General features: G+C 44.3%; 1 protein-coding gene across 1 annotated transcript in view; it reads left to right on the plus strand.

Annotated features, from left to right (window-relative positions):
- Positions 1 to 23,697, plus strand: part of LOC121276335 (dynein heavy chain 11, axonemal-like) — a 564,873-nt gene that overhangs the window by 217,044 nt on the left and 324,132 nt on the right. Inside the window, exons 33-38 of the mRNA XM_041184616.1 lie at positions 3,115 to 3,271; positions 3,520 to 3,665; positions 3,761 to 3,877; positions 12,609 to 12,747; positions 14,276 to 14,368; positions 21,411 to 21,605. Of these exons, the coding sequence (XP_041040550.1) occupies positions 3,115 to 3,271; positions 3,520 to 3,665; positions 3,761 to 3,877; positions 12,609 to 12,747; positions 14,276 to 14,368; positions 21,411 to 21,605 (847 nt within the window). The remainder of the gene's footprint in view (positions 1 to 3,114; positions 3,272 to 3,519; positions 3,666 to 3,760; positions 3,878 to 12,608; positions 12,748 to 14,275; positions 14,369 to 21,410; positions 21,606 to 23,697) is intronic.

Raw genomic sequence — 23,697 nt, forward strand, 5'->3', positions numbered from 1 at the left:
TGTCAAATCATGCATAGGATATACGAATTCATGCGCACTATTTCAAAGACAGGATGTGAATGGCAGTGAATGTGCCTGTTTCTTCCCTATGTAATGCTTGCTTTCCATGTCCAGAGATTTAGCTGCTTTCCTTATGATTAAGATTTAGCATAGCCACTTAATTGTATTTTCCTCAAATGCTGAACTATGCACTGTTTGTACCATACATTATGTACATTTTTTTCATGAATTATTAATTTCAATTTTTATACCATATTTCAAGTGGGGTAATATTTGATTTGGTAAGAGAGATGCTTCATTTTAACTCCCCACCCACTCGGTTTTCACCAGGCAGTAGAAGTTAAAACCCCCCTTGGTTATTATATCTACTAGTTAAATAGTTGTAAGCCACCTTTGAGGTCTGAAACCACCATATCATTGGTAAGTTGGCCAGATGCCCAATGTCAACACTAATGCCAAAGTGATGAAAGATTGTGACATGGGGAAAGCAAGCCTTTTCACAAAGTTATGAGCATTCGTAAAGCTGGATTTTAGCATTAGTAAACCTGGAGAGAATTGGTTTTATTAATGCTTCAAGAACAGAAAATTAATGCATCTGTTTCCATTTTCTCTATTGACTGCAGTGGCAATAGAACTTCTCTGATCTGCAAGCATTACACTGCTTATTCTCTTAGGCAATAAGACAGCAACACTAGATGGCAGTGTCAGAGGTTATTACATTGCTAATTCTAAGACCTATTACAGGAAATTATTATCTCTTAAACTGCCACTGACTACAGTCATTTTCTCCAGTCGTGTAAAATGTATTTACTATATTTCATCTGTAAAAAGTGTCTATAATGGTGTCAAAGAAAACCTCAGAGTTAAACATGATAATAAATTATACTGAAAGGACAAATACTATAGAGTAAATTGTATAGGAAAGATAAATTGGAGCAGGACTTCAAATTAGAATATGACAGTTACACAAGTGGCATAGGTTCAAACTTGTAAAAGGAACTATGAAACAGATGTGAGAAAGTTCTTGTGTAATGAGTGAGCAACATGTGAAGTATATTTTTGGCTACTGTAGTGCCCTAGGATCAATTGGATATTATTAGGGGTGCAGTTGGTTCTAACTGATGAAATATATAGACAATAAGACCTTCTTGATTCATATCTATATTTTTTTGTTTTGGGACAACAGGAAAACATGTTTGTACTAATTCCAATACATACTTAATTTTAAATATACCTAGATAGTTATTTTGTCTGATAATTTATTTTTGAAAGTTTTTGTTAGAGTTCCTTGGGAGAGACTAAAAAAGTTCATTTCATAATTGGTCTGAAAACAGTCTGCCATCGATGATATGGGAGGCACGTGGACATGCTCTATCAGAATATGTCTGCACCAATTTACTAGTCAGAATATGTCTGCACCAATGATTTAATGAGTAAGTGTTCTGTGGAGAAACATTTTATTAAAATGTAACTACTTCTAAAATAAAGTTTTATTTAATTCATTTAGGACATGTCTGGGAGAAAATGATGATACAAAATAGATCTAATAAAGACAAAAACTTTGCAAAAAGATTTGATGATAAAAGGGATAATTTCAACATTGCGCTGCTGGTGTGTGGCTTCACGTACCAGGAGTGCATATCTAGAATTTGGAGGCACAGTTTTGTTCAGTACATTATCATCTGTTATCGAGTTTGTAAAATTTATGTAACACAAAAATTGGTGCTGCTACTGTAGTCATAATGCGAAAACATTTTTCAAAGGTGCATGATATTTCATCAGTGGTGTCATAGACAGTTTGTTTTAAAAAATACGTTTGTGGAAGACTGGAGGCATGTATTTCTCTGCATGGAATATTTAGCTTTATTCTAATACAAACCTTATATCTGTGTGCATTTCCTGCCGGCGCAACTTAATTTCCTGTTACCAGATTTTTGTCTCACTTGTGTCAACATTTTGCATTATAAATTCCTGTGTTATACATTTAGTATTGTTGGTTTTATCTATGTAAATTCTCCACTTTGATCACATAGTCTGGCCACTGGGTTTCCACAAATTGCTAAAAATGCTCTTTTAAATTTCCTTGGCCTGCCTCTTATTCTCAGTAACTAATATTTCTATTGTCAAAGGAAGTGTTTAAGCTGTGCAGAAATTCAAACAAGGGGCTATTTAAAAATAGAATTAGCAAACTTATCCATTGTGTTATCTCTTGTGTTTTACAATTCCTTCATTAAAGTTCTTAGTTGAAAGCCTTAAGACTCTCCAAAAGCCTGGGCTTGGATTTTGATGACCGTGAGCTGAATTTATGTAGTGCATTTGAAACATGTACAGTGTATCTAAATTCTCAAATTCCCAGGATATATCAGTCCACTTTCAGTCAGTAGTTTCTCCTCAAATTATTTTGAAATGTGAGATGACAAATTTCAAAAGCTTCACTGAGATAAAATCAATGTGTTTTTTTAAAACTAAGACAAGATATACATATGTATGAATGAGTATGTGAGTTGAAAAATGACAAGTGCATTAATTGTACACCTGTAGTATTTCTTGTGTTATGTTGTATAACCTTCAGAAAGTGTAAATCCCAAAGGACTGAGAAAGAGAGGGTGGAAGAGAATTTGACTGACTTCAGTTTTCAAAAGCAAAACCATTGAATTTGAAGCCAACTAATTATGTCATCTTTGTGTTTTTTTTTTGCTAATTACTAATACCTGTCAAACGCATTCTAATTTCTAATACCTATGAGATCAAAAGAAAGGAACAGAGAGACATATTGAGTGATAGAGACAGAGGGAGGTTGATCAATAAAAGAATTAAGGTTATGTAAAGTATAAAAATAGAAAAAGACAGTTTATTTCCTCAATTTCTTTAAATAAAGTGTCAAGTTTTTAAAGCAAAGCTTCTTTAAGGGGAACAATATGAAGTGAATAGAGGAAGACAAAAAGAAGAGAAGCAAATTGCAAGTTAGAGGGTCCTGAACACCTTACAAGCACAAAACTATACTCAGTGTGTAGTGTTTTTGTTAGAATTTGATGTAAATATGCATCCTTTATCATACTTTTCATGCTGTTGTCAAAATTGAAATAATTATAAACTACTGTTTTCCATTTGAAGGTGCTATATTACCCTCACACAGTCTCTTCACTTAACCATGAGTGGAGCACCTGCAGGTCCCGCTGGGACAGGCAAAACAGAGACCACTAAAGATCTTGGACGTGCCCTAGGTGTAATGGTGTATGTCTTCAACTGTTCAGAGCAAATGGATTATAAGGTATTCTTGCTAGTGACTGACATCGTGTGTCTACCTTACATTTATAAAACAAAATGTATGAATACTACTACATCACAGAAGCAAAATACTGTGTATGCTGGAAATCTGAAATCAAAACAGAAAATTGCTGGGAATACTCAGCGGATCAGGCAGCATCTGTGGAGAGAAAGTTAACGTTTCAGGTCAATCTTTCATCAGAACAGGGTGTGAATACTACTGTATATGAATACTACTTTTGCATTGTACAGTCCGTAGGAAACATCTACAAAGGTTTGGCACAAACTGGTGCTTGGGGCTGCTTTGATGAGTTTAATCGAATCTCCATTGAAGTTTTATCAGTCGTTGCAGTGCAGGTCAAAACAATACAAGATGCCATTAAAAACAAGAAAAAGAGGTGAGTGTAAAAATATAAATGAACAGTTTTGAAGCCATCATTTATTAATGCACATCGATTTAGACAGTTTAATATATCTTATTTATTGTTTGCAGATTTGTCTTTCTTGGGGAAGAGATTTCTTTAAAACCTGCTATTGGCATATTTATAACAATGAATCCAGGTTACGCTGGTCGAACAGAGCTGCCAGAAAATCTTAAAGCACTTTTTAGGTAAGTGAAATTAGCTGTTTTGAGTACTGTTGGTATAATTGCCTGCTGACTACAGATATGTTACTCTGAGTACTGGAACAAGATTACTGAGATTTCCTTTGGAAGTGCTATCCTGAAGGAAACCCCCCAATAACTTTACTGTCTGTAACATTATTGAAGAAGAGTATTGGCCCGGATGCTGTCAGGCTGACGGTGGTCTCACCCAACAGTCGGAGAACTGAGGGGGAGAACCCCATGAGTTCCATGGGGGAGGCCCAATGGAACCAAATGCCTTTCAGTTATTTAAATGACCAAGGTCTGGCCTTCCTCCTGATTGAGGTCCCTGGTAGTGGAAGTCTCACTACCTGAGAGCTGGCAGCCATTCACAGGCCAGCAGCTCCTTATACCACCAATGGAAGCGAGGGCAGCTTTCAAGGCCAATCGCCTGCCTATGCCTAGTCCCTTGATTGATTAATTAATAAAAGAAAACCTAATTTGAATGTAGCTAGCAAACTACAGCTCCAAATGAGTGCTACAGTAGCTGCAGCTTTCCGGCTGTGGAAGAACAGGAAAACGAATGGTTATCGTGTTGGATCAGCTGGCAGATCAGGCCTGGGGGAGGGATCCAAGAGGGGCCAAGCACCAAACGGCAGTGGGCTACAGTATGTGGAGAATACCTGGAAGACCGCTGGCAAACCCGTCAAGGTTTGCTGGCAGCCTTCTGAGGGAGTCAAAGCCTTGAGACCTCCATTTAATCCCTGATTCACCACTAAATTGCAATGGGTTCAGGGATAATGGGTGTTAATTGGCTCATTAATGAACCAAAGGACATCCCACCACTGGCAGCTGGGAATCCAACGCCAGCCACTGCTGCCCTTTGACTTAATCAGGGGAGGTTTTTCTAAATCAGTTCTGTTGAAGGGTCATGAGGACTCGAAACGTCAACTCTTTTCTTCTCCGCCAACGCTGCCAGACCTGCTGAGTTTTTCCAGGTAATTCTGTTTTTGTTGAGGTTTTTCCACTGCTGGATTCTGATGCGGGGCCTCTCCCATGGTTAAGTAGTCCCAGCCACTGTTTCCCATCACAATGGGCTGCATTTAATCCAGCCTAGTGTCCTTTGATAAAAATATTTGCCACCGGAACACTAAATACAGCATACTGGAAAAAAATGTTTCAATATTAGCTGCTGTAACACAAACAAATATAAGCCAGAAATTTACACGCGAGCAACGGATGTGCGGCCGACCCGGAAGAGTGTTAAATCTTGTGAGAACACATTCCAACGTTATTGCGCGCTTGTACGATATTTCAATGAGTGGACACGTGCGGGACTGGGAAGCGCGCCCGCCAACAATTAATCAGTGACTTAAGGCAATTAAAAATGCAATTGAAGGCAATTTTAAGATGCGATTTTGCACTCGTTGCATGGGCAACACAGGTGGAGAATACCTGGAAGACCGCTGGCAAACCCGTCAAGGTTTGCTGGCAGCCTTCTGAGGGAGTCAAAGCCTTGAGACCTCCATTTAATCCCTGATTCACCACTAAATTGCAATGGGTTCAGGGATAATGGGTGTTAATTGGCTCATTAATGAACCAAAGGACATCCCACCACTGGCAGCTGGGAATCCAACGCCAGCCACTGCTGCCCTTTGACTTAATCAGGGGAGGTTTTTCTAAATCAGTTCTGTTGAAGGGTCATGAGGACTCGAAACGTCAACTCTTTTCTTCTCCGCCAACGCTGCCAGACCTGCTGAGTTTTTCCAGGTAATTCTGTTTTTGTTGAGGTTTTTCCACTGCTGGATTCTGATGCGGGGGCCTCTCCCATGGTTAAGTAGTCCCAGCCACTGTTTCCCATCACAATGGGCTGCATTTAATCCAGCCTAGTGTCCTTTGATAAAAATATTTGCCACCGGAACACTAAATACAGCATACTGGAAAAAAATGTTTCAATGTTAGCTGCTGTAACACAAACAAATATAAGCCAGAAATTTACACGCGAGCAACGGATGTGCGGCCGACCCGGAAGAGTGTTAAATCTTGTGAGAACACATTCCAACGTTATTGCGCGCTTGTACGATATTTCAATGAGTGGACACGTGCGGGACTGGGAAGCGCGCCCGCCAACAATTAATCAGTGACTTAAGGCAATTAAAAATGCAATTGAAGGCAATTTTAAGATGCGATTTTGCACTCGTTGCATGGGCAACACAGGTGGGCAGCCATCTCATTTTTTCAATTTTCTCATCCAAGGGCAGAATAAAAAGGGAACAGAGCATTGGCTGTGTGAGTTGTTGGAGTTCATGTGAGAGATTGCTGCTGCTTGTTTGTTGAGATTTCAGACTTTTTCCTGTGGTTTCTTCTGAAGTTTTTGCTTTGTTCGCTTTGTCTTGAGGACTCTTTTGTTTTGTCAACTCTCAGAGCATTTCTGCTGAGTACAGCCTTCAGTGCTTGGGACAGTGCCATCTGCATTTCAGCAAATGAGGATTGTGTACTTCACTAGGGGATCTATTCTGAGGGGGAAGAGAGGAACAGAAGGGAGAGGAGGCCAGGTGTCTGCAGGCAGCATTGCAGGGACAGACCTGTGGGAAGAGAGGCGCAGTTGCTGGGGGTGCAGGGCCAGCAGAGAGAGCAAGGCGGAAAGGACCACAGAAGACTCCGCTATCCTGCAGCGAGAGTCTACGGGCAACGCTTCAGCTACCTCAACATGTCTGAGGTCCAGTGCTGCAGGACGCTCTGCCTCTCTAGGGACACTGTGACTTCCATATATCAGATGATTGGTCCGGAGATCGCCTCCAGCTGTGTGGGTGGGCACCCACTGACAGTGGCTCTGGAAGTTACAGTAGCCTCAATTTTTTATGCTTCCGGATCTTTCCAGTAGTCAGTGGGGGATCTGTGTGGAGTGTCCCAATCGGCTGTCTACAGTTGTGTCAGGCTCGTCACTGACGCTCCACACATTCATTCACTACTGTACGGACCAAGCCAGCCAAGCTGAGCAACAAGAGGTTTTGCAGCTATTGCTGGGTCTCCTGCATCCTGAGAACCATAGACTGCACTCCTCTGGCCATCAAGGTGCCAACGGGACAGCCGGATGAATTGAAAGGGCTACCACTCCATGAACGTGCAGGTAGAATATGACCACAAGGCCCTGATTCTGCAAGTTTGTGCAAGCTAGTGTTATGAGACAGCCTTTCGGTAAAGGTGAGTTATTTAAAAATCCCAGAGGGAAACTTTAAACAACTGTCATAACCTATATTTTTAAGTGGTATGTTTGAGACACAACTCTAACTTCAAGAATCAGACCACCGGTTCTTGAGAGGTTTTATATTAAACTAAATGAAACATTTTATTAACTTAGAAAAGTTTAAATATATACACATGGCTACAAATGACTACGATCATAACTTTTAACAAATTCCCAAACGAATCTCCATTAAGGCAACAGCAACCCATAGACCTAACCAGACACCAGGCAAAACATTTTCATAGTACAAATTCAAAATGAGGTTCTTTTCACTTTGGTTCCTATGGAGACAGCTATAGGCATACAGCTATTTTGATCTTACATTGCCTCTGCCCTGCATACACAAAAATGCTGAGGTTATACCTAGCACAGCTCATTGAATGTAAATTCTCATTGTATCACTAGCCTCTTTGAACTCCATCTCTTCCAACAGTAAAACCCCTTTCATAGTACCAATTTTTTTAGTAATGTAAACATATTGCTTGGTCTCTGCTAGCTAAGTGCCATATTTCACCCCACTTCTTGAATGCTGTATTCAAAAAATGCAAATGCACTCTACCTCTCCTACATCTCAAAACTAGTATACAACAAAGCATCCAGACTAGCTGGCTTTAATCCAATTAAGACATGCCCACAGACTAAACCTCTATTTTTAAAAGAAAAATAATTTCCAAATATATTTTCATTAATAGCTTAATGACAATAGCCTGGCAGAAACCATGATGCATACATCCTGTGACATTCCCAGGTGCCAAGGCTGTTCATGGCTCTAGCTCAGCTGGATGGTTGGCTGCTGGGTGACAAAGGATATCCCATGAAAACGTGGCTGATGACACCACGCCAGCACCCAAGGAAGAAGAGAGGTACAAAACGAGTCATGCCTCCACAAGGGCGGTGGTTGAGAGCACCATTGGTCTGCTGAAGGATGTTCAGACGCCTGGACTGATAAGGGGGTGCCCTGCAATATCCTTCGGAGCATGTGTCGCTTATTGCCATGGTCTGCTGCGCTCTACTCAATCTGGCGCTGGCAAGGGGGGACCCACTGGAGGATGAGGATAGTGAGGTAGCTCCACAGGTCTCAGGGGACCACTCTACTGATGGATCCGATGAAGGGCCCAGGCAATCACAGGGTGAGGACCTGGGGACAGACCTGAGGAACTTTCAGGGAGGCAAAGACACCAGGGAGGCCTTTATTCAACGCATCTTCAGCTAGGCTGTCAAGGCATGGCTCTGCTCTCATAGCAAGGGCGCCACCTCCTTCCCACACATTTCTGAGGAGGAAGTCCCATGACCCCAGTGTTGCCTCACAACCTCTGTAATAACGTTTGCTGCCCCTGACACACTGATGAGGCCTGCACCTGTGGAAAACATAAAGGACACACAGTACATTGAAACAAAATCTAGATTCCTAATTTCCAGAGTTGCGAAAAAGGAACATAACATAATTTTGTTGCTATTGTCACACAAAAACAATACATAACACTGATGAAATGAGAGAATATCACCTGTGATAACTGTATCCTGCGTTCACGGTACCTTAAACTTAAGCTTGAGAGTGTTATGTCTTGACGCCCCTACCCCCACTCCCCTCGCTGGCAGTGGCCTTGGAGGCAGATTTCTGACTCTGCTGTCCTGTTGTCCCTGATGACCTTGGCGGTCATCCTCTAGCTGGCGGACCTGAGCAGGCTCCACCTGGGAGGGTGCGACCAGCAACATGACTAGGCACTCCTCAGTCGTCATAGCCTTAAAAGATGCCACGGTCACTGGCAAAGGAGCGGAGGAGCTGCTGCCCTCGTCTGACGCGACGTGAGAGGAGTCCACAGAGATGACAGACAGCACTCGTTCGCCAACATGAATCACAACTGGACCTCCATGCTCATCATTGATGGATGGGCACCTAACAGAGAGACTAGGTGCCTCATCCATCCCTCACACTGCTGGTGACCTCCTGAGGTCACAGCCAGTGTCTGGGAGTGAACGACCGAGTGGGACCCCAGGAACCCCTGATTCTGTTCTTGGAGCAGCCCCTCCATGAGAGTCGCCACTATTTCAGTAGAGAAGGCTGCAGCTGGATTCAGTGCCAAAAAAGGATTTAATGATCTTCTGTGCTTGGGAAGGGTAACGATTTGGCATGGCACTGTGTGGAGGAGTCTTGATGGGTGACCACCCTTCATGGCGCTCAAGGGTTTAAGATCCAGAGTAACAGAAGGCACATATACCTGTGCCTACTATGGCTGGGAGATCAGACTGGTAGCCCTGCGTGCATACAAGGGTTAGACGTGCAAATATGACAGGCACTTCTACCTGCTTCACGGGTGTGGGGAGCGAGCCTGGTATGGTGTTGTAGGTAGACGGTGGATTAATGGATAGACCTTTGTCCATACAGGAGAAGAGAAGCCATAATGCTGCTGAGGGCGCAAGTATGGGTGGTGGGGTGGCCAACCTGCTCATCCTAGGCAAATGTGAGATGGATGCCCTAGAGCTCAAGTGTGAGTGTGCACCAAGGTCATCAGGTCAGGGAAAGGCAGGCATTTCAGAGGAAGATAAGATTCCAGTGGACAGATGCGGGACAGACAGAGATTGCAAACAATGTAGGATCCTCTCATCTCAAAAGATAACGTCTAATCAAGAGTCCCCAGTGATCCAGCAATATCGATGGCACCACAATGCTGATGTCCATAGTTTTACCAGGCCACTGAGTCTAACCCTTGTATGCACGCAGGGCTACCAGTCTGATCTCCCAGCCATAGTAGGCACAGGTATATGTGCCTTCTGTTACTCTGGATCTTAGACCCTTGAGCGCCACGAAGGGTGGCCACCCATCAAGACTCCTCCACACAGTGCCATGCCAAATCGTTACCCTTCCCAAGCACAGAAGATCATTAAATCTTTTTTGGCACTGAATCCAGCTGCAGCCGCCTTCGTTTGGTGGGGTGGGCTCCTCTTGTCATCTCGTGGCATCAGGATGTCCAGCCTGGCACTCACTACGTCCACGAGAGTGCGCAGCCACTTGTCTGAGAAGCAAGGGACAAAGTGTCCTCCTGCATTTCCCTCCCGCCTGACGTGTTGAGCGGGTGATGACACCTATACTTCAGCTTAGGTTTGGACAGGTCCCTATGCCTCCTCTGGAACTCCTGGCAGCCTTCAGGGTGCTGCCTCAGCCATTTTAAAACCCCCACCACTGGACCCAATGCCTGCCATGCTGTCACCTCTACCGCCAGCTGTTCCCCAATGTGGGGGTACATTTCACGCCGGCCAGCCATTAATTAGTCAGTCAGTGTGAAATCATGTTCTTCTTATGCTCGCAGGCCAGAAGCAGCAATCAGGGCTGCTTCCGGGCCCGCAGATCACGCACGCACACAATGTACACAAACTTCAGGCCATATCTTTGTGTCCAAAGGATAATTTAGTTTTAATGTAAGCCACGCAATTTTGAAGGTAACTGACTGCCGGCGATAGTGTACTAGATGATATCTGATTAGATGCTCATTATACATGACTTTGAATTTTCATTTCATTGGGAGAGTTGTAAAACAGGTAGCTGATTCTCTATTGATCAAAGTGAGAATTATTCCCTTTGTTGTTTTTTGTGACTGTAAATGGCAGACCTTTCAAGTGCACTCACGTTGCTTCAAATTATATATTGAATATTATTGGATGATGCACTGCGTTAGTCACTGACCTTTCACCTTTCCAATTGGTGGAAGTATTCTGACTGTAAGGACTTCACATCAAGTGAATTTGGGAATATGCCTGCTGGACTTCCATTGCCATTAACTCTACAAATACTGTAGCCCATTGCCCACATGGTGCTTGACCCCTCTTGGATTAGTTCCAATCCCACCCCTTAGGCTTGATCTGCCAACTGGTCCAGAATGTTAACCATTCGATTTCCTGTTCTTGCACAGCCTGAAAGCTGCAGTGCAGTGTTAATTTGGAGCTGTAGTTGCTGGCTGCATTCACATTAGGATTTTGTTTTAATAATCTGCCATTGGTTTGCCTATATATGTCATCTTACTATGTAAATCTTGAATTTGTGATCATGACAAAAATGGGTGTGAGCTAGACCATGTTCTGGTGTATCTGCACTGGCAATTGAAGGTGAGCCACACCAGGCTGAATTCTTTAATGGGAACTCCTATCATTAACTTAATGGCCAGGATTTTTAAAAGAGTTTGAAGTCCAGACCAGAATTGGTGGTGAACAATTTGGTGCCACTGACCTCAAGGCCAGTTTCCCACCACAATCCTAACCATGAGCCATTTTGATTGAATCGGCTGCTCACAGACAAGTGACGGGTAGCCAATTGAGGCTATTTAAATTTATTACGGTGGCTATATCCAGGCCAACATGGTGGGCTCAGACTGGTCGGGGGGGGTGGGGTGTGTGGTGTTGGGAGAGTGTGCGTTTATAAGTCACACAGACCGCTAACGGCTGGCAGGCCACAGCTGCAACTGCTGGCTTTCCCCTGGAGTAGTTGTCACTCAAGGATCATGGCCAGACAGCTGTGGCATTTTTAAAAAGTAAAAACCCATTTACCTTCACTTGTTGCTTGTCTCCATGTTCACAACAGCAGCTCCCAGCTGGGCTGGTAGGGCTGCCGATACCAGAGTGCTGGAGAGCCTCCCATTGGCCCTCCAGTGTTGGGAGCCCGTCCACCATCAAATCATTTACTGCAGACTAAATGGCAATGCTACAGAAATTGGAGATTTTGAAAACAACTTTTACACGTGGAATAGAATCAATAATGGCTACCTAAATAAATATTGTATGAAATTTCTTAGATACACAACACAGAAATTGGCCATTTGGCCCAGCTAGTCTGTGCTGTTGTTTATATCCCATGTGAGTCTCCTATCTGTCTCATCTCAACTTTTCAGCATGCCTTTCTATTCCTTTTTCTCTCATATAGTTGTCTAGCTTCCTTTTGAAAACTCCCTAAGCTGTTTGCCTCAACCATTTGCTTTGGTAGTGAGTAACACATTCTATCCACTTTCTGAGTCATTTTTCTTTATTTAGTTTTTTTGTAGCAATATTGTATTGTTGGCTCTAGTTTTCGATTGTCTCACAATTGGAAACATTCTCTCTACACCTACCCTGCCCAACCCATTCATAATTGTAAAAATGTCGATCAGGTCACCTCGAATTCTTAACTGCTTCGGTTTTTCCTGATAATATGTCAAATCTGATGCCAACTTTGTGAAAACAAGAAATTGGACTTTTTTCTATGCCCTTTTTATAGAAAGTGCATCAAATCCATTAATGAATAATATTTAGAACACTGTATATATCAAACAAAAGTGTGAAGTTGATTCTACATTGAAATACGGTGAATAGCATCAAATATGTATGTAGCAGCTGAGTAAATGACTCTAGTAAAAATGGCTTACTGAGATAGTGCATTCATAGGTCTGCAGTATATGTACAAATTCCATTGTTACAGTTGAGTGTTCATATGTATGCAGTGGAGTCACAATGAACTTTATCTCAGGTATCTTGCTTCTTTTTTAGGCCTTGTGCTATGGTTGTCCCTAATATTGAACTGATTTGTGAGATTATGCTGGTTGCTGAAGGATTTTTAGATGCCAAATTGCTGGCCAGGAAGTTCATCACTTTGTATACTCTTTGTAAAGAGCTGCTATCGAAACAGGTTTTTAAAATTTCTTTGACTGATTTCACAATCATTGTTTATTTACAAAATTTGAAATTCAATATTTTAAGCGTGAAGATGTTCTGATTTTGACCTGGCATGAATGTTAGAAAATCATATGCAATGTACACCAGAGTTTCCGACGTGTTCCGTTGATGAGGCATCCTGCTGACATTAGAAAGTCAGAAAATTACTTCTTAAATGCTTGCATTTGTCATACTGCATTTTAATGTTAAACCATACACTTCTGATGCTAACTTTAGGTCAAGAATTTTCTTTGAGTTTCTTCTCCTCCACCACCAAAAGTGCAACAGAAATCCCATAAAAGGGGCTTCGCCGCACTTCTGGTGAAATTACAATGGTGGTGTCTGAGGAGATTTTTGGCCTAATAGTGGAATATCTTGTCAGCAGCTATGGTGAGTTAAATCAAGATATTTTAAAGGTCAACTGACACAGTATCGTGTTTTGAAACAATTGATTTGTTTAAAATGAAACATTTCAAATAAGTGCGCGACCAGAGGTAGTCACGTTTGTTTTCTGTACAACATCGCCCAGAATAATGCAAGATAGTGAGAAAATGTCATGGCAACTGCATGCTTTCATTGCCCACAATGAAGCTGTCGGTACTCATGATGTCATGTATTATAAACAGGAAATTAGATGAAGATTAAAAATTCCAAAAAGGGAAAAGATTTCCATTAGTACTAACCGCCCACCACCCTGATAATTATATAGAACTAAAATGTCAGCCTTGTCAGCAAGCATTTAAAGCTAGGATTCCAGCAACAAAAGGCCTCAGTCTAGCAGTGTTATTTGCCATGTCCCTGTATGCTTTGGTATTTAAGGTGTAAACCGATCATCAGTGGATAAAGACTGCATGAATTGTAGAAAAAAAAATGACAATGGCGTGGAAACCATAGTAAGACTACATTGCTGTTTTAACTTTGGAGTTGCAGCACTGTCTTTCTTGAGAAATTCCTTTTTAAATTTTCAGAGAAGCATTTTTTAAAAATATTGTGATGGGTAATTTAGTGATGCAGTACATTGGAACCTATGGTTTCCTTTTGCTGTGTCCTCATAAAGTGCTGAAGTCCATGAGTTCTCCATATTGAGAGGACTAAATTTCACCGTTGCTAGCAGAGCAAGTTTCTGAGCGTAAGTGAGGTGATTTCCAGTGGGAGGGAGAGAAAGTTCAGAATTATCTATGTATTATATCCTTGGAACATGAATACTTTAGTTCTTGCCCTCCAACCACAAATTCACTAAAGTATGGGGCTCACCTGTCCTTGTGAATGTGAATTCCCTGGACTCTCAGTAGGTCATTCAAGGGAGCACTGAGGTCTCAGGCAGAGAAAAAAACTGGCACGATGAGTCATGCTTCATAGCTGGGCACAAAGCAAGGTTTACTACTTCTTAATTTTAACTTTTTTTTGCTACAGCAAATGTTGAAAATACACAGCAATCATAAAGAAAAAAGACAATTTGTTGCTGTTTGTTGCTCACCAAGTTCACTTTGTTTCTTGTTAAGGATCATTATGACTGGGGTCTCCGTGCCGTCAAATCTGTTTTAGTTGTTGCTGGTTCCCTTAAGAGAGGAGACAAGAATAGACCAGAGGATCAGGTAATTCAAAACTTAATAGATCATGCAGTCTTCCTCACCCTTTTTTAATCCTAAGATAGTGATCAAGAAATCGCAATCTTATTGGGCTGATGGGTTTTCATGATTTACAACTTGGGTGCTATGATTCAGAAACAAACATTTTTGTAGTGAAATTATTCAAATATAAAGGATATGCTTATTACTCTAAAAGTAACCCAAAGTTATTAAATATTCCATTTAAAGCACAGTCTTATGTAAAAAAAAAAGTAAATGCTTCATGTATACTTGCCCCATTTTCCCTTTCTCTCCTTTTTGCTATTCTCTCACTGTCCTATGTTTATTGAGAATTTAATTGTATTCATAATCTAAATGATAGACTTGACCTACCTAATTTAACCTTGTTTGCCTTATTTTTGTACATGAAATTTGTAATTTACCTTGAATGTACTACCACCTTATATCCAAGGTCCATTAGCTAAAAGTTTTAAAGGTCATTTTCTTTCATTGAAAACGAGATTCCAAAGATAGGTATGCACGTGTCCAAAAATAAAATGCTGCTGGCACATAAATGAGCCTGAAAAGGCATGGCTAAGTAAACCTTCAGAGGTGCTCAAATCTATATGCAACTTAACACACTGAAAGAAAATTGCTCCAATGGAAATTTGTATTTTATTTTACAAATGACTATGATATTTAAATAAAACAAGTAGCTTAGGGGCGGAGTGGTTCCAGATTCGCACAAAGTGCGGTAGCAGGCATGAAAAAAGATGTTTTACTCGCCAGCCGCAAAGGGGGGTTTTCGCACTGTATCGTCCCATACCCTCATTAACTATGCAGCCATAGGAAACATGCCGGATCATTGACAGACGACCTCTGATTTTCCCGCCCTGCCATTACCTTGTCACTTTCTCATGCCAGGCTCCATAATTAAACTACAGCCACAAGCAGACTTCTCAATGCTTGCAGCCCAGGACTGCTCCAGTGAAGACATGGCCCCAGAAGCCAAGAAGAGTGCCGCCCCTGATTCAGTGATGCATCCCAGGGATACCTTTTGGATACTGTGGAGGCCCGCCACAATATCCTCTATCCCCACCCTGACCACAGGAGGTCCATCAGTCTCACTGGCTTAAAAGGCTGTGACAGATGTGGTCAGTGCCAAAGCTACATACAAGAGGTTGCCATCCAGTGCAGAAAAAGGGTGAAGGATCTCACCTGTGCCACCAGGGTAAGTCAACCATCTCATCACTCAACTCTCTCACTCACAAGCCCATCACACATTCACTGGCACCTCACTCACTACCAGCTTAAGAGATATCACCTCTCTATCTATCTCTCTCTCTCTCTCACACTCGCCCTCACATTCCCATCTGACCTTATTTCCTGTGGAGCCCACCTCCTCATCCTGTCCATCGCTTCACTCAGCACACAAGCACACCTGGCATCCTTCTCATTTGGCCTGCAAGCACCTTGCTCATACTCTCTCTGTCTGTCTTTATGCAGGACAAGATCATGCACAATCAATTGAAATGTGTCATTCAGAGGTCGCAGACCGGGGTGGATTTCAAGGTCCTCACCCTGTTCGAGAATCAGGTGTTGAAGCTGGCTGGAGAGGACATGGACCATTCCTGCAGTGATGGTGAGGTCGGCAGCAAGCATCCACATGAGGGTCCTGCACCAAATCATCCCTCTCTCAACACTACTGAGCCCACTGTTCTGTGTTTAACACGGCTGCCAATCACTAATAATCTCCACTTTCTCTCCTGGGCACATCTGCCACGTTGAGCAACCTGGAGCCTGACACCAGCACAGAGAGCACCTCAGATGAGGACCCTGAGGGCAGTGCTTTTGAAGTCCCATCACAGCGGTCACTCACAGCTTCCACCAGTGCAGCGACACGCATCTTGGTAGGACCTAGATGTACGACAGCCTCGGGATCACAATTTGATGAGCACAGCACACGACCTGCTCCACAGCAGGCGGAGGCAGGGATATCCTAGGTTGTCGGCACCCGGTGGACTGCTGGAGGGAAGGAATCTGCTGAGTCCCGAGTCAGATGATGAGCCTCTGGACTCAGTCCTCAGTCAATTGTTGGAGCTGCAGAGCCAATCACAGGAACATCAGGAAGGGATGTCTGGTGCGTACCTCAGATTGCAGTGGACGATGGAGGAGTCTGTATGCCTTCAGTCGGAGGTGATAGCATTGGCATACCAACACACCGAGGTCAACATTGGCAGGATGGTGGCCACCATGTCGACCTTGGTCCAGGACATTGGTCCTGCACAGCTGCATGAGCTGAACTCCATCACTGATGCCCTAGTTGGCCACCAACAGTGTCAATTTGAGAGGGGTGCGCGGCAGCTCAAACTCACACCAGTTTCCCCTTCTCCTCAAGGAGTCAGCCAGGGGCCATCGGGCACTCATAGGGAAGAGGACCAGCAGCTCGACTCCCCAGGGCCATCCTCCCAGGTAACTCCAGGAATGTTTGGCCCATCCAAATCCCCTCTTCCTGTGATCCCATCATCTCCAGCTCCACAGGCTGAGGAGGGTGCAGCTGGCCCACAGCAGGACACCCAAAGCAGGCCAGGGCCCTCCAGAGGATGCACTCCAAAGTCATCATGGATAGGACGTCGCAGTCAGCTGGCTTCCTCCACCTCCGCTGTGGATGCCAAGGGAACACCAGGACATAGTGACACAGTTAGGAAGGTTAAGAAAATGCAGTTGCAGTGTGGGCACAGGTGTTAATCACTTGTACATAATGTTCACTATTGTAAATAAACTCCCAAGAATATCTCCTTGTCTATGACTCCTTGTTCTGATGAGCAGTGTTCATATCATTCTGATGTGAAACCTTGGTTCCTGCACAAAATAAAGGCAGGTGTATCAGTCTAGAGCCTCTTCCCTGTGCAGTGTGTAACCTTCAAAGTGATGATCCGGCCTCACATTCTTTGGACACGTTACTAATGCCTGCACCTCGATGGTGCTTGTCATTGCTGCCGGAATGTCTTGGGCACAGAGTTCCATCATTCTCTCTGTGTGGCTCTCAGTACCTTTGAGGTGGGGCTGGTCCTCATCTCTTCAGCACCTGTGACCGGTAATGCTGGGTTCAGGCGCTGAAGGCTGACCAAGGCTCAGATGCATTTACAGTTTCACTGCAGTGTCACCATCGTATGACCCTGATCACAGAGCACAAGCGAGCTGCCCTCTGCCTCTGAATCTCTGATCCTACCTGGCTATGTGAAGGTCTGTGGAGTGTCCTCACTTCCTGTTGTCGTCATCCTCCTGGAATCTAGTGACTATTAGGGCCTCCACTGCATCTCCATGACATGCGCCTGAGCACTGAGGGTGTGTGTGCTGCCATCAGCCACACAAGAGTCAAACATTCACAGATGTAAGGTGAGGATGTTAGGACTGTCCTCACTGCATCTCATCATCATCCTCCACAAATCTTGCAGCTATGAGGGCCTCATGAGTGCGCCTACCTCACCTGACCTGTGCAATGACCTCATCGCTGTCATCCACTTTGACATGGCCCTCACTGGAGGAGATGTGCAGCTCCTCCATCTCCTCCTCAGCCAGGTCCTCCATCTGTTGCAGTGCCAGTTTGTGTAGTGTGCAACAAACTATGCTGATGTGCGACAGCCTGTGGGGACTGTATATTGCAGTGCTCCACCCCCAGACCTGTCGAGGCACCAGAACCTCATTTTCCACTTGCTGATCGTTTGCTCCACGAAAGTCCGGGTCGCGGCATGATCCTCATTATACCTTCCCTCTGTTGTAGTCTGAGGCCTCTACACGGGCGTCACCAGCCACGTCCTCTGTGGGTGGCCCTTGTCCCCGAGGAGCCAGCCTGCAGCCTCTGTGGTCCCTGGAAGATGTCAGGGATCTGAGACCTGCTAGAGATGTAGGAGTCTTGGATATTCCCTGGGAATCGTACGCAGACCTGTAGGATGCATTTGTGATGGTCGCATGCCAGCTGAACATTTAGCTGGTGGAAGCCCCTTCGGTTGACATAGTTGACTGCTTGTTGCCATGGAGATCTAAACACCACATGAGTGCAGTCAGTGGCACCCTGCACTTGCAGAAAACCAGTGCTCTTGCTTCCTGGCTTTCCTGATCCCAGGCGAAATGCACAAATTTCTCTGCCTTGGCGAAGATGTTGCCTATGACTTCCTGGATACCCTTGTGAGCGTATCTTACCCTTACATTCATACAAGATTCCTGTGGAGCCTTGGAAGGAGCCACTGGTATAAAAATTGAGCATCACAGTTACTTTCATGGCTACTGGCAGTAGATGCCCTCCATGTCCCTGTGGTACCAAATCCTGCAGCAGGTGGCATTTATGACTGACCAGTTCCTGAGCCATGTGCAGTCTTCAGTGATCTGCAGGAATGTCAAGCTCTGTCTATAGACCCTGGGTCTAGCAAGATGCCTACAAGCGAGAGCTCTCTGCGGATCCTTAGCTGCATGCAGAGCAGGCCTTGCCACCTCTTCTTGAGCGAGGTGCTCCTCTCTTTGCGGAGCCAGGCACTTCTATCACACTCTTCTTCTCTGTAAGCCGTAAGACATACTGCTAAACCACCAGGCTCCATGATCCTGATGTTCTCCTCCTGCAGGGTCAAATAGAGAGATGCCTGGGTTAGCATATGTGTACTAAGAACCTCTCTTGGTTAAGTCTGAAGGCCCCTTGATGCATGCAGGAAAGTGTTGGTCACCACTTGGATGGCCAGTGTGTAGTGTGTCCATTGGCTGTCTGAAACCTCACCCACCTCCGCCCCACTCCACTTGACCAACTGGCGGCACCTTCAGCCATTGGACTGCAGGCTGTGCTCTCAGCTCAGGCGCAGGCTCAGCCCGCACTGCAAGGCTGCACTGTTAACTTGAACCATGAAGGACACTGGTCTAACCCTTAATGAAGACATTGCAAAGGACACTGAGTGCCTCCACCAGTGGCTGCGCCATGGTCACTTTTCACAAGGTGATTCTACAACTTGCCCAGTTGTCCAATTGTACTGTGGCCCCCTAAAACACACATTAGTTTGCAGTCCGCACCCAAGAGGTGAAAAGTTATGGAGCATTTGGTGGCACATTCATGCTTCAGTGTTGCTAGAGTGGGGAGAAATGCGTCAGAGGCCTGACACCAATCATGTCATTGGAGCTGCTGCTGAACGTTCTCAGCTGTGGCAGAATACTCACTTTTTTGACCGGCTTTTCCGAGTGTGTGGCAGCTTCCATCACACCCCACCCACCTCCCAGCATGTGCTTATACACTTCCTTCTGACTGTGCTGCCTCTCACCCCCTCCAACCAGCCTCACCTGCACTGGAGCCCTTGCCCTGATACCACACTGAAAGTCAGCCAAGAGAAAGCGACTTGCCCCTGTACCTGCCCCCTGCCCCCAGAATGCGCAGCAGCTCATGATGTCCTACGGGTGATCCTCATGAGTGCTGTGCAAGGTTGTGTGCTCTCACCTCCGAGTTCCCCTCGAAGTTCAGCTTGCCAGGTGTACACCTTTTAAAGGCAGTCGTGAATCACGCTGATCTGAAGTCATGCTGACGAGGGTGGTAAATTTGATGTGGAAGGATGACTTCGGCATGAGGGCACAATGTTGAGATGCAAATGCATTAAAATTAAGATCCCGATGTTGGACGACGGGAGACGTGGCCCACTATTGATGGGCAGAGGGGACGATTGCAAACTGGTTTTACGATGGCGTAGAACAGATTTTTGGCCTTCGTGCCATATTGTCTGCTCATGCCTGTCATGACGCCCGCCACCACAGGAGCGGAAAACTCTGGCGCAGATTGTTAAACCAGCAGAACTGCAGTGGGGCAGGACTAATGTCAGTTTTAGCCCTGACCCTGGCTGATCCAGACCATGGGTCACCTAAATAATTTTTGGGGTTCCCTGGCCTCCACAGGGGTGGCAACATGTATTGGCTGTGCAGAATGGAGTGCCCATTTAATATATAAAATACATAATATATATATATGTACGTATGTGTGTAATATATATATATATATGTGTGTGTGTGTGTGTGTGTGTGTTTATTTATTTATATATATATATATATGTAAATATATACACACACACACACACCATGCTATGGCTCATGCTATTGATGGCATTGGGATCTTTGGCCTTCTAATAGGTAAATGTTCTGTCTGCAACCGATAATGTCACGCATTACAATTATATAAATTACAATATTATTTTCATTAGTTGTAATGAAAATCTGCCTATATTTGGCAACATTTTCTATGTCCCCTGTCTTCTGGTCTCTTTGATGAGAAATCTGGAAGTGACAAGGACAAGCAGAGAACCGACAGAGCACCCCGGGAGTAGATTTCTGCCACATGGACTGCAGTGGTTCAAGAAGGCAGCTCACCACCACCTTCTCAAGGGCAATAAATGCTGGCAGTTGGTTTAACAATCTGCGCCAGAGTTTTCCGCTCCTGTGGTGGCGGGCGTCATGACGGGCATGAGCAGACAATATGGCACGAAGGCCAAAAATCTGTTCTACTCTATCATAAAACCAGTTTGCAATCGTCCCCTCTGCCCATCAATAGCGGGCCACGTCTCCCGTCATCCAACATCGGGATCTTAATTTTAATGCATTTGCATCTCAACATTGTGGCCATTGTGTACATTGTGTACATTGTCTATTTGTAATAGAGTTGATCTGCAGACAGCTTTCTAAGTGGAAACATTAGGTTTATTTACAGTACAGCCAGCAGCAACTACACATGTGCTTTCAACTCCATCTCTATCTCTAAACTGACTGTGGAGGTAGCCCCCGCTCCTAACACATTGGTTTACACAGATCATTTGATCTTACAACTTAGGACTATTCTTACAGGCACAGTCCAACATTTAACAAAACCATAATTACTACACCGGCCTAACCAACGATGCCCACACCCCGTAAATGAATTTTTAAAAATTTGACTGGAAATAACCCAGCATAAATTCAACAGTAATTTTGGGTCTTTTCTTTTCCTTATGTTATTGCAAACCTGTGATGAAAATGACATAATTAGCTTGTAACAAGTTATTTCTTTTCCAAGGTGTTAATGCGTGCTTTAAGGGATTTCAATTTACCAAAGGTTGTGACAGATGATGTGCCCATTTTTATGGGACTCATTGGTGATCTGTTTCCTGTCCTGGATGTTCCTAGAAAACGAAACCAGGAATTTGAACAGATGGTTAGGCAGTCCACTCTGGAACTCAGCCTACAACATGAAGAAAGCTTTATCCTTAAGGTGTGAATACTTTTATCTTAATAAAAGCACTTTTTCTCTTTGATCAGTAAAAGTAACAACTGTTTTGTCCTCTTTGGTTGAACTAGGAAAGTTACATAAGTTGATTGTTGAGTTGTGCTATGCTAAATCTGTCCGCCAAGTCACAATTTTCTTATTGTGATTTCGCAAATTAGTATTTGAATACTAATGAATAAGAGAAGCATTCCTACTTTTAAAACAATGCCTGATTTTTATAATTGTAATGCAGGGAGTGTCTAGGATCAGTCAGAAGGAGAATATTGACGAGGACGGGTGCAGGGTCGGGGGACAGATGGCATTTCCAATTGGAAGATGACATGATCTAAGATAATCGGGGGGGGAGATGGAGGGGTTTTAGAGGGAACGTGCAAAGTGATGCTGAGAGGTTCAAGAGTGATGGGGACAAACATGAACATGAGAGGAGAGTGGAGAGTAATGGCTTCTAACATAAGCCTGAGAAGTATCATTTTCACAATGTCTCCAAAAGCACGTGCAGTGCCAGGGTTGGAGATTGAAGTGGGAGGAGGAATGTGTGTAGGTGGTGGAGGTTTGGCTATGGGCAATGGATTTCACCTGTAGAACATCCATGGACACACATGTTCTTGTATCACTGTCTGCCTACCTCACACACTTAAATTGGTGGAATACTTATGGGTCTCATATGCTTGATATTCCTGTAACCTCCAGAGCAGGAGGAGAGGATGTGACAATGGAGAGCTCTTGCTAGTCAAGAACAGAGGCCACAATGCCAGAAGTTGGCAGCACCGGAGGGGGAGGTTGGTCAAGTTGCAGTCATCCAGGGAAAGCCTAGTTGAAGTTGCGCACTGACACATCAGCACCTCCTCAAAGCAAAAACCAACTATCTGCAGATCTCAGAGAAGTAATGCCAGAGATGCCAGAGGCTGTCCCTGGAAATATTCACTGAAATATGTGGGATTGTGCAGCAAGACCTACAGTCATGTGGATTTGGCAGAAACCCCAAGCCAGTGACTCTCAAGGTGACTGCAGCGCTCAATTTTTTCACCACCGGTGCTTTCCAGAGTTCCGCAGGCGACATATGTGGCGCATCGCAGGCTGCCCCACACACATGCATAAAGGGGGTGACCAATGCCATTTTCCGTTGTGTGAATGAATTCATCAGTTACTCCGCAGATGGGGACAGCAAAGTGGCAAGGGATTTGGCTTCAGGGACATTGCTCATTTGCTAGATTGCAAGGGACTGCAGTCGTGGCCATTAGAGCTCCCAGGGACCAGCCAGCCAGCAGCATTTGTGAATTGGAAGGGCTTTCACTATTTCAATGTGCAACTGGTCTGCAACCACAGGCAAAGAATCATGTCTGTGCATGCAGCTCACGCCTGCACCAAAGCCAATATTGAACAAACCATTAGCTCGTTGAAAATGTGCTTCCGCTGCCTTGACTAGCCTACAGTACGCACGACAGAGGGTATCACAAATAGTCGTAGTCTACTATGCACTGCACAACATGACCATGCAACATGGAGAACCGTTGAAACAGGAAGAACAGGAGGAGCAGCATTCTCCTCAGATGGGGTGAATTGGATGAGCCTGAGGAGGAGGCCAAAATGCGCATGAGCTTTTACTGGATGCCTAGGCCAATGAGAGAAGTGCACAGGATATGAGGGACAACCTAATATACACTAGATTTGCCCAAGGGTGAGGCACTACCATGACTGTGGTCCCATCGGCAGAACTGCATGGCCTGCTTGGGGTGTAGACCAATCCGTTCCCAGTTCCCTTGTGGAGCTACCTCTGAACCTGTGCCTTCTGCCACCTGGAAGAATGAGAGGAGTGGAACTTGGTCACATACGCACTTGCCAGTGAATACTGGCACTAAGACATCTGTGTTACATTTGGACGAAGGTCAATCAGGCTACCATGACTGAGTAATTAGATCCTGCACTGTTCTTGCAAGGCTTTGAGTTCACCGACAATATTTCATTGATCTCTGCTGAGAATGATCTCGGACACTGTCCTTTACAATGCATCCAAGGGGGGACCAGCTGAGTCTGCAAGTTCAGCCATGTTCCATGTAGTGGTGAGTATAACACTGGG

The sequence above is a fragment of the Carcharodon carcharias genome, chromosome 3 (genome assembly GCF_017639515.1).
Source record: "Carcharodon carcharias isolate sCarCar2 chromosome 3, sCarCar2.pri, whole genome shotgun sequence".
Classification (NCBI taxonomy): domain Eukaryota; kingdom Metazoa; phylum Chordata; class Chondrichthyes; order Lamniformes; family Lamnidae; genus Carcharodon; species Carcharodon carcharias.